General features: G+C 47.2%; 1 protein-coding gene across 1 annotated transcript in view; it reads left to right on the forward strand.

Moving 5' to 3' along the window:
- Window positions 1-2,724: 2,724 nt before the first annotated feature.
- The window catches only part of LOC144894227 (tripartite motif-containing protein 46-like), a 51,792-nt gene continuing 42,284 nt past the window's right edge, over window positions 2,725-12,232 (forward strand). The window contains exons 1-2 of the mRNA XM_078786369.1: window positions 2,725-2,968; window positions 3,044-3,297. Coding sequence (XP_078642495.1) covers window positions 3,200-3,297 — 98 coding nt within the window. The 5' untranslated portion in view covers window positions 2,725-2,968; window positions 3,044-3,199. The remainder of the gene's footprint in view (window positions 2,969-3,043; window positions 3,298-12,232) is intronic.

Consider the following 12,232-nt stretch of genomic DNA (forward strand, 5'->3'; position numbering starts at 1 on the left):
GTCCTTCTCCGTCTACAGAAACGTCCTCACCGACCGCCGCCACCACCTCACCAAGGAGAACATTACCAAGATAATGATTTCAAACACCTACTTTAACCGTTCCTAAAAGGGTCTTGTCAATTTCTTCTAGTCCTCTACTTATCAAACAATGCGGTTGCAATAAAGGTACCTGAACGTCAGTTTGTACCTGTTTACTAGCCCAGAGTGCTTAATGTTGTGCAGGAAAAAGCTTACCATTTTTTGTTCTTTTTTTGACTGATTTCTGAAAAACTTGGTAATAATAAAAAATGAATAAAACGGGGGAAAAAAATATTTCGGGATTTTTTCACATTAAAAAAAAAAAATTCCGCTTTTCAAAACATAAAAGGCCTATTTTCTTAACATAAAAATCCGTAGTCTACGTCATCACCCATATAACACCATCCCGACCGTGAAGCATGATGGTGGAAGCATCATGCTATGGGGATGCTTTTCAGTGGCAGGGACTGGGAGACTTGTAAGAATCAAGGGAACAATGAATGGAGCCAAATACAGATGAATCATTGAGGAGAACCTGCTTCAGAGCGCAAAAGCCCTTAGACTGTGTCGAAGATTTACATTCCAACAGGACAATGACCCCAAGCATACAGCCAAAGCAACACTGGAATGGCTTCAGAACAAGAACATGAAAGCCCTTGAGTGGCCCAGCCAAAGCCCAGACTTGAATCCCATTGAGAATCTGTGGAAAGACTTGAAGATTGCTGTTCACCGACGCTCCCCATCCAACTTGGCAGAGCTTGAAAAAATCTGCAAGGAAGAATGGGGAAAACTCCCCAAATCCAGATGTGCAAAGCTGATACACACATACTCAAGAAGACTCGAAGCTGTAATCGCTGCCGAAGGTGCTTCTACGATGTATTGACTCAGGGGCTTAAATACTGTCGTGTTCCTGGTGATTGAAATCTTCCAAGGAAACGGATTTCCAAACGGGCTTTAACTCCAAGGCATTCAGTCAAGATATAGCGGAGAATACGCGTGGGGGCAAGTGGTGGAGAAGCCGGAGCACTTACCCTCACGGATCCCACTGGCAGTCTTCACTCTGTAATAATTAATGCGAGCCGACTCAGGACGTACTGCACAAAAATAAATGCCGGCTTTATTAAAAGGAATGCCAGTAATACAAAATAATGCATGGTAAATAAAATCCTAAATTGGGACGTCCCCACACTCAGATCCAAATACAGACGAAAGGGAAAAATAATTGAAAATATATGTGTTATTTATGGCACTTATCTCCAATCACTGGTGTATCTCGTCAAGAATAGTCAACAATAGTCTGAGGCCTTGGCGGGGAAAATGTGCTCATTCGCACGGGCTAGGCCTCACCGCGCTTCCGCTCACTCCTAGCCTCGTCGTGCTGCAGCGAGCAGGCTGCGCTAGTCCACTCATCGCTCTTGCTTGGAAAACCGCAGCTCTTCCTCCTCACGACCACCAGCAAGATGCCGGAACACGGCCGCCCACGATGAAGCCTCCCCGTGTAAGAGAGCAAAGCGCAACAGTCCACTATGGATCCAGGGTCAGCAGCCCAAGGAAGAGAGAAAATGTCCACCAGCGCATTCCTTTATCATCCAGGTTTTGACGTCATCTGTCCTGCTTTACCAATCAGCGAGTTCCATCTTACCAGTGCTTTCTGTCAATCAAAACCCCCGCCCAATCACTGCTTTTTGGGTGTGTCTCCACGGAGCTGCCTGTCCTGTGCGCTTACCAAGTCGGTGTAATCAGCGGTAGTGCTTCATGCCTGGCTTCCAGTTAGTTTTTATTAATTAGTGTATTTAAATACGCTATTCTGGCTAGGTGTCTAGTGCAGTGGCATAAGGAACAGAGCAATAAATTACAGAGGCAATGACACACGGGATTAATTTACCCATAATCCCTCGCTAATTAACATGCCCCACCCCTCATGATGGGGACGACGATACAAGCTTACCCGGCGGTCTACACGAATTTCCCTACTTATGGAACATTGAGGTGGTTCTTCTTCTTCACGACAGTCGGAGCACACTAATCTATACACTCTACCTGAACTAAGTTATCGCTACCCCCCACGAACGTAACAATACTTATGTAAATTAGATATTTCTGAATTTCATTTTGTAATTAATTGTTAAAAATTTCAATAAAAAAAAAAATTCCACTTTGACATTACAGGATATTATGTGTAGATCAGTGACAAAAAATGTCAATTTAAGCCATTTCAAATTCAGGCTGTAACAACAAAATGTGAAAAAGTCAAGGGGAGTGAATACTTTCTGAAGATACTGCAACCAAATGTTTTCACATATTAATAGCGTTTTATACTGATCTGCTATTACAGTACAGTCATTATAAACAATGTTTTTCTAAGTTCTCCAACTTTCCTTTCTATTTTGAACATTTTAATTGTAATTACTGCTTTGGAGATAGAACAGTGATTTTTGCTTTCACACTTTAACAGCATGTTGAAAAGCAATGCACGGTACTAATTGGCACTATACTGCATTTGGCAGGTTGTGACATGTCCAGACCACGATGGCGAGCGGCTCAGCTTGTATTGTGAGCCATGCCGGCGCCCACTGTGCCCACTCTGTCGGAATTCAGGAGAACACAGCACACACCGCCTGCTGTCACTGCTTAACGCTCACCGTACTATCAGGGTTAGACACGATTCCATTGCTGAACAACAACTGCGATGTGACATATAGTTTTACTGTAGTCGGTCTGCCAGTGATTAAGCTATTATTTAGCCGTAGCCAAATAGTAACAACAGCAGCGAATGCGGAATATAAGAAATGTTTCAGAGTCTGGGAGGTCCTGAGTTGCTGTCGTCTAAAATATTTGCCTTTTTATTTCATAGGACAAGTTGTCACGAAGTGTTGCTCATCTCATAGGGAAAGAAGATGAAGTCAAAGAAGCCATTGCATCTATTGAAAAGGTTATTGAGGAAACGGAGGTGAGTACAACCCGTCAGGTGCCCCCATCAAAGATCTGACGGTATCTGTTCTTAAGATCCCTTTGCCTTTCTCAGATAAAGGGTCAACGTGCACGGGAGGTGGTCTCCGATGGCATCGACGCTCTGTTAATAGCGTTGGGAGAGCGCCGTGCTTCACTGCTGACTGCGGCAGAGTGCAGCGAAAGATGCCGCCTGGCGGAGTTACGGAGGCAGCTCCAGGAAACCAGGGGGATGCTGGATTGTTGGGGACTCGTTGGACTTGCTCAAGAGGTCTTGCGAGAAAATGACCAGTTGGCCTTCGTTTTGGCTGCTCGCCACTTGCACTGTAGGTAAGGCCAACTACAGGGTGCATGCACGCTTAGTCCTTTTACTTATTCCTATATACATGGGTGATGGAGCTCCATACTGGGAGAACTTAAACCATGGATAAGACTTATGACAGCAAAACAAAGCGCAAGAGCATTTAAAAATACAGGCAATTCAGCGTCATGTAAAGATCACTGGATTTTGCGTGAGTTTGATTGTCTTTTTCAAGACGGAACTTGCAAGCGCAGTTGAAATTCCTATCCATGCAAAGAAAGAAGTGAAATCAAATCAATTGCTGCTGCATGAAACACCCTGTTCCGTTTATTCTTGCTCCGTGAAACACTCACTGTACGTTAGGATCACCCTGTGCCCACATGCTAAGCAAACGAGGAACACGCTGTGCTATGTAAGAGTACTGCAACCCATGCCTGCAGAAAACGGATTTTTTTGGAATGTCGGCCGCAATTTCCCTCTGATCATCATGGGCCTTTGTTTGAAGCTAGTTTTTACCATTGCTCACATTTCTCATTTAGTCAGCTTGGTTGAGGGATGGCTTTGAAGGCCATAAAATACAAATTGATGAGTCTTTCCTTCGTGTTGGGAAAGGAGGTGCACAGAGCACACTGCACAAGCGCAAGCACATCCACACTTGCCATGAGAGATGGTTCGAGCCCAAATTTTTACAGCCCAAATTTCCAAGCCCGAACCCCAAAAAATGGGAGTAGGTGGGAATTCGGAATAAATTTCCCACAATTTTCCAGGAATGTTTGGGAAACAATTTATCAGCTTGTTGAACAATACTTGCATGTGGAATTCAAATTGTTTGAAAATGTTGAAGGCCTACTACCATATGATATCCATGCTCATGTATGTGTGGACATCATAGAAGATAACAAGTCAGGACACGACGATGGTTCACGAGCGAGCGGTATTCACTGCCAGGACGGACCGAAACAGGCCTGGACAGGCCAGGCCCGGAAATGTCAAAACGAAGGTTACTGACCTTGAAATGAGATAGAAAATGATGTATAATCAGTTATGAGGTTAGTTAGCTACACAACACCGAAACTTCGGTGAAAAATGAAAAAAAAAAAAAAAAAAAAGTAATAATAAAATGAAAAATCGAGCTCCGTGAGGCTAGACACATGCCATTGGCCTAACCAAATATCGAAACCCCTTTCAGACTCCACCAACTCCCTCGGAGAAGATGTAGCTTGAACTCGATTACCCCCTAAAAAGACATCTTTTTCGGGCGTGGCTCCGCCTACAATGGGCGCAATACGCCCACTCTAGGCAGGACACAACTAGATCATGATATCAAGCTCACACCCAAGTTTCATCAAGATCGGATGATATCATTGGGTAGTTATGCTGTGGACAGACAGACACACACACACACACACACACACACACACACACACACACACACACACACACAAACGCACACACATGACGAATATAGTGGACACTTGATAACTCGTGAACCAATAAGCACTAAAATATTATCCTGAACCTTGTGTTAACTGGAATTTCAGAAGTCTTTCTCATCTCATTCGCACAAGGACCTGGGCCGACGTTCCACAACGTGGTCAAGCATGGATGTGGACGCCCATTACTAGTTTTAAAGTCCTTAATATAGAAAAAGGCAGGTCCATCTCTGTTCATACTGCTAAGTAGATGTTTCGAACATCGGAGGCTGTTTCACATCATGCTCAGGGGGAAAACTTTTAGACTATCCTTCATACTTTGACAAAGCACAAATATCCTGCGCACATGAAGCGAAAAACAGGGTTAAGCAGTTGGTTTGTGTCCGTATATCTGTCTTATCAGTTTATGGTCAGCAGTTTAAGATCGAGTCACAACGTGTTTAAATTGAATGTTATATACCATATGGAACATGAAGCCTGGTGTTGGCTTAGCGGTTAGGGTACTGGCTAGGGATCCTAGGATCCTGCGTTCAAATCCCGGTCAATCACTGAATTAACGCCGGGGGGGTTGAATCAGCCTGTCATCCTTCCGAGGTCGGCAAATCGAGTACCAGTTCACTGGTAATTCCCTGTATGTTGTAAGAGGTAACTAACAGGGTTGGCGGCAGGAAGGGCATTCGGCCATAAAACATTCCTTCAAAAATGGGACCAGGGTGCCTGAAAAAGGACCAACCTCTGCTCTGCAGGGAAAAATGGCCTCTAAAGGTGGTTCATACCATATGGAACATGAATCGGAATATTAATAGGAAGACAAGTCTTTCTTTTTACCGTACTGTGTCTCTGAATTTGTCCTGATGGTGCATGCGTAGACAGGAGTGAGATAATATTTTTTACCCTGTGTACCTGTTGGGTACTCAAACAGAATTGAAAATCATTCCAAAGAGGAAACCTAGTGTTTTAAGGAGTCATGAAGGAGACAAACAACAGGCATGAATAACTAATGTAACGTGCTTGATAAGGTGATGTCATAGACTGTGTAAAACAGAGGTAAAACCCGGAATTAATTTTTATAGACTTTTTCAATCTTTATTTTATTTAAATTGAGTTATATACTTGAACACTGTAGAACACAAATCGCCTACTAAATACCTGTAAAAACCTCCAGTTTAGCAATACTTGGACATGTTAAATAGTGTGGTGCAATAAGACTGCTTCAATAGCGCTAAACTTCTGCATTTTAAAATCATCTTTAAAATCGTTATTATATTAAAATTGAAGTATAGACTTGAACACTGCGCAGGGTAACGTGTTCTATAAACTGTCTAGTTAAGATTTGTATTTTATATGTGTTAGTGTAACTAATTACCAGGTATATCATGTTAGGCCTTGACTTGCCCATTTTCCAGATTTTAGACAGGACCGACACTATGAGGTGATAAGTGATATTATTATTGATATATTCAAAGTGATGTTATTGTAATTATGTTGTCATTATTCACAAACGATGAAAAAAAGCAAAAGGTAAAATGTCAGAAATATCGATGAAATATGCAATTTTAGCTGAAAGATGCTAAGTTGGTTTGACATCTTAAAATTTTGAAAACCAATGGTAAATGCTCAATTTCTGGCATTTAAATCAAATTTCTTCACAACACATATCTTTATCATATACATATGCAATTTTTGAAAATGATAACGTGCATGGTCACATTGGAGGTTACCTTCACGTCAAGATACAAGGACAATATTATTGCGGATCCGGGGTCGGCGCTCCCCTTACCAAAAGGGGGGGTTAATCCCCTTGTCTTTTACACTGGCCGATTCTCCCGGTCCTTTAGAAGATATCGCGCTCCTTCCGGTCGGAAGCAGGGCGATACTCCTGCCCGAGCCACGGACAAGAAGGAATATTGCCGAGCGGTTTTAGCAATCCGAAGCTTGAGCCGTTAGCGGCAGTCTAAACCCGATTCTAAGCGGTTCCTATATCGTGCCACAGGTATTCAATTGGGGACAGGACGAAAGCGATCGGATGAGAGGAAACCAAAGTGAAAGAAGAACAAATATTTATTTATTACGTACACGAACCCCAAAGAGGAAATGAAAGAAGGTAGAATGTACAAGCAAAGGAAATAAAAGGACACAGGGCAATCCTTCTACACTCTTATATAACACGCCCAGGACAGAACAAACACACTTACACTAAAAGGTGCTGGCGGTGGGAAGGAAGAGAAGGTTTATGCTGATGGCAGGGAAGGAAGGTCCGGCAGATGGCACAGGCGTCGAGGTCCCGCTCCAAGCTCGCGCTCCGGTCCACGCTTTAGTTTCAAGACGAAACCTGGCAACAGCTCCGCGTGCAGTTGAACGCGGCCGGACAATTATATAGCGGGGGGAAGCTGGTACACTGCATACGGAATATGTGCGCTCATCTGCTCGTTCGTCTCCTTGGCTCTCCCAGGCACATCTCTTCAAGTAGTCCCACGCAGCCGCATATATTGGTCACTCGCGTATTAAGCCGCTTGCCTTTTGGATACGCCCATCGGTGAGCTTGCCTCGGCCCTGATTGGTCGCGAGCGCTCACCGGTCCGCCCCTTGATGGTGCGTTGAGGGGCCATGCCTTCGTTCCTGGCGCTCCTCCCCCTTCTTCTCCAACTCGGCCGCGTGGCTTATGGCGGCTTGCGGGATAGAAGACCACTCACACTGATGTTGAAAGGAACTTTGGGGCCCACTCTTATTTAATTAATGCAAACGCAGAGTCAAACTATTGGGAACAGATCCTTAACTAGAACGCATACTAAGGAGATATCTAAAGAGGTTTCCATGTGTCCTACGTGTTGCAATATGACCTAACTAGGGTGCGACCTTTGACCTTTACACAAAAATGGGAATATTTACAGGGGATTATTTATAAGGGATTATTACAAATATTTACAAAGTGGAGGGTTCTAAAAACCGCAACACTGCACCCTCATTACCTCCAGGGCCGTCCCGGCCCGAAAGAACTTTAACTTAGTGTGACACTCAGGTGTGGTAACCCTCTACTATTAACTTCACCCTGAGTATGACATTTTAAAACAACTAAGTATGTCCCGCCTGCTGCGTTGCATTCTATCTATCAGACTCACGCCCCCAGAATAACCGAATTACGGAATTATTTTGAAACTACACATTGACGGTGGGGAGCATTATTTACAAGGACTACTATTTGGTATTTACACGCGAACCCAGGACCTGTCTTTTGTGAAACAAAAGAAGAACTTTTGAAAAGAGGAAAGGCATACACTGCACTGCACCGATACCACCAGCACCAATAAGCACCAATAAGCACCAATATGCAAAAAGCACCAAAGCAACAATATGCACAAAAGCACCATCCGGTGCACAGTCATACATTTCAAATAATAATAACGATGCCTTGCGACATCTTCTCTGCCTGGCCGCTGGTTCTTGATGTTTTCTTGCTTGCTGCCTATTTAGTAATAAAAAAACAAAAGGCACAAAACGTGTCCACTTTTTAAATTATGGCCAGCAGTGGCCAACTAAGGGTGGTCCACCTGCATGGCTTAGGTGCCACTTCAACCGTGGTCCGCAAGCAAGATCTCCACTGGCCACAATGGCCGGTCCCCAGCAGAGGTGCCAGGTCCCAAAAGGTGGGGTCCATGAATGTGGTGCTTGGCCACAGACCTGTGGTCCATACAGTGGTGCTCGGCCACAACAACGTGTGGTCCATAAGTGGGGTACCGGTCCAGGCAGGCAGCAGCGAGGGCGCGGGCACACAACTGCGACACCTGCACACTTTGCCCTCGGCACACAAAGACCACAGTCCATGAGTGGGGAAGGAAGACAAAGCAGGATTAGCGGGGTGCAAGGGCGCAAGAGTACACATCAACACAAGGTAATGCAGAGGTGAGGTGCGCAGGAGAGCGAGCCGAGAAAGCTCATCCCTACCGTACGTTCCCCCCCTGTTACCTAATCTACCCGTGCCCTTACCCCGTATTTACACAATTTACAAATCCGTCGCTAACGTCCTGTCTTCCCCATATCTCCCCTAATCCAAATTCGTCAACAATCCCTCCAAACCAAATTTGCCATCAATCAATTTATCATCAATCCCTCCTAAGGAGGAAGAGATGGAATATAAACAATGTCACCCCACGTCATGATGCGTCTTACATACCAGACATTTGCACAAACCGGTGGTGTGGAGTCCTGTCACCTTGGTGAGTGGATGCGGATGGTGCGAAGAGACTTTCAATCCTAACTACCTTCTAAATGACGTTAACACACTTTACACTACCCGGGGTCTTTCCCTGCCAAACCATTGGCCATTTACACTATGTGGTTCTAGGAACCAATTCCCATTGACCAAACGGTGGTGCTCACCAATTTGGGGTCTCACTCCCCCGATTCTACTCCCGGTGCCCTCGCACAATTTCCGGGCTGAGTCGTGTGGCGCTCCCAGCAGGTCCGCTCACCTGCACACCTCCGCCACTGCAGTTGTCTCCCGAGCTTACCTGCTCCTTACCCTAACCTACCTGGGGAAGGCCCTCTTGCGCTCTCACCCCACTACCGCCCCCTTTGGCGTCGGGCTACCCGGGTCCGTCCTTGGATCCTCGGGCCCCATTGAACTCTAACTGGCTCCCAGAGCCTACCTGTGGCCTCACCTGGCCGACAGACTAACAGTGGCGGAGTGCCCATTTAACCATTCGTACTAACAGACCACACGCCCAGCCAATTTACTCCACTAATGCACCCAACACAACACTTCTGTGCAACTACTCGCACCACAGATGCCAATATCCAACCACAATTTACCTACTCCCTCTACCTACTTTTAAACTACCCTGCCCGGGTACTCGTGAGGGGGTTCATCCTGTCCCCACTCACCCTTTCGCACCATACACTCCACTCCACTTATTCCACCATACTCACTCCACACCATCCATTCCATACACCATTCTCACTTGCCACCTGTATTCCACTTGCACACTCGGTGCCCACATACCTGGTGGCACTTGCACCCTCCTTTCCTCCAGGACCATTCATTCAATACAATGCACAATCACACCTTTCACAATACTCTGCTCAATCACTTCCTACACACACACAGCATCATCTAATGAACTACTCCCTTCTGAAACTCGTGCTCCCCGTCTTCCCTTACACTATGCACTCCCTCGTCGTTATTATCCAACTAATCTCTCAACGTCCCCTCTCCAGGTATGATGTCGCTACTTAAATCTCCAGTTACCTATGGTCATTTATAAACCCTAACATTATCCAAGCCCTCCCTGGCTAGGTTTTCACCGCCACCCCATAAACTATAGCTCATGTGCCGCGAAACGTGAGGGATGGTGGAGATACCACCCCCCGACATCGGGCATCTCCCCCTATCACCCCCAGTCCTCTGGCACTACGAGCTCCCTTCATTAGAGGTACTGGGTCCTGCCTCGGCATCTAAAGCCGAGGCAATCCACGAGGGCGCCTGCTCGCCGGTGTAGGGTCTTATCCTGTTGGCATGGACGATCCGAGGGAGGGCTCGTGGCCCCATTTTGATCTTAACGACCACGTCACAGACTTGCGACAGGACGACCCCCGGGCCTTGCCAGGGAGAGGTGAGTTTTGGGCACCTACCCTTCTGCCTCCGGGGATTGAAGAACCAAATCTTCACCCCCGGAGCGTACTGACTCCCCTGGCTCCGGTGGTCGTACCTGCGCTTCATCTTGGCCCCCGCCAGATGGAGCTGGCGGCGGGCGAAGGCATGGACCCTCTCCATGCCTTCCTCTAGGTGACGTGCATAACCCTCCCTCGGCGGTTTATCAGTGGTGTCTGGCACGGGACTGCATAGCAAGTCGGTGGGAGCCCGCAACTCCTGCCCATACATAAGCAACGCTGAACTGCATGCGGTGGCCCCGTGCTGGCTGGTTCGGTAGGCCATTAACAAATACGGGAGATGTTCGTCCCAGTCATCCTGACGGGTGGTGGTGAACAAGGCCAGTTGTTGGACCAATGTTCGATTGAACCGTTCCACCATCCCGTCAGATTGTGGCCGCAAGGGCATTGTCCGTGTCTTCCGAATTGACAGGAGTCTGCACACATCTTTTAGTAATTGACTTTCAAAATTTCGACCCTGATCAGTGTGCAGCTCCTGTGGAATCCCATGCCTACATACAAATCCTTCCACGAAGGCCTGTGCTACCACCCCGGCTTCTTGGTTGGGGAGGGCATAGGCCTCCGGCCACTTGGTGAAATAGTCCATTACAACAAGGATGCACATATTACCTTGGCGGGTGCGGGGTAGCGGTCCTAGAATATCCATAGCCACCCGCTCAAGGGGGGCCCCCACCTGGTGTAATTGAAGGGGGGCCCTCATCCTCAGTGCTGGTCCCTTTTTGGCAGTACAGGCATCGCATCTCCGACAGCAGTCCTGTATGTCGCGCCCCATATTAACCCAATAGAACCTCCGGCGGACCCGAGATGTTGTCTTTGTCCTGCCCAAATGGCCGCAGGAGCGGGTACCATGCACCTGTTGTAATATGGTGTTCTTGAATTTATTTGGAACTATCACCAGCCAGGAAGTTCTCTCAGAGGGAACCTCCACCCACTTGCGATACAAGATGTTGTCTTTCAATTCCAGGGTCTGCCACTGAGCCCAATATGCCTTTGTTGGTGCCCCGAGGGGGGTGACCTCTTCCCCATTAGGTCTTTGCCCCAATTTGACCCAATCGTACACTGGTCCCAGAACGGGATCCTCCCGCTGGGCCGTGCTCCATGCCAATGTTCCGAATTCTTCATCTGCGGTTAGTGGCAAAATTGGCCCTCACCCGGGTTGCACGGACGACGAGGATAGGGGCAGAATCGCCCAATTGCTCCCTCTCCTCGTGTCTCGCACAAAATTTACAGTTTTCCCCCAGACAAGGACGCCGAGAGAGTGCATCGGCATTCCCATGGGCCTTCCCGGCCCTATGGGTCACATTAAAATCGTACTGCTGCACCTTTTCCAACCACCTTGCAATTTGGCCCTCCGGTTCCTTGAACCGAAGGAGCCATTGCAAGGAGGAATGATCAGTTCGAACCAAAAATTTCCGTCCGGGTGGAAATGGTTCATGGCAGCCAGCATAGCCAATAACTCTTTGCGAGTGACGCAATAATTTCGCTCGGGCCAACTCGAGGCCCGACTATAACAAGCGATCACTCTCTCCACGCCCTCCTGTGTCTGAGACAAAACTGCGCCCAATCCTTCCTGGCTTGCATCCGTGTCCAGGGTAAATGTCCCGTCACTAGTGGGGTATGCTAGAATGGGTGCAGATGTCAAACACCCCTTCAATGCTAGGAAGGTCTCTTGGCACTCCCTTGTCCAATTAAATCTCGTCCCCTTCTCCGTAAGCCGGTGAAGGGGCCGGGCCAACTCTGCAAATTTCGCCACAAAGCGCCGGTAGTAGGAGCAGAGTCCCAAAAATCCCCGCACCTCCTTGTTGGTACGTGGTGCGGGCCACTCCCCTACCGCTGTAATTTTGCCTGGGTCTGTTTTTACCCC

The sequence above is a fragment of the Myxine glutinosa genome, chromosome 11 (assembly GCF_964187855.1).
Source record: "Myxine glutinosa chromosome 11, kmMyxGlut1.1, whole genome shotgun sequence".
NCBI classification, from domain to species: domain Eukaryota; kingdom Metazoa; phylum Chordata; class Myxini; order Myxiniformes; family Myxinidae; genus Myxine; species Myxine glutinosa.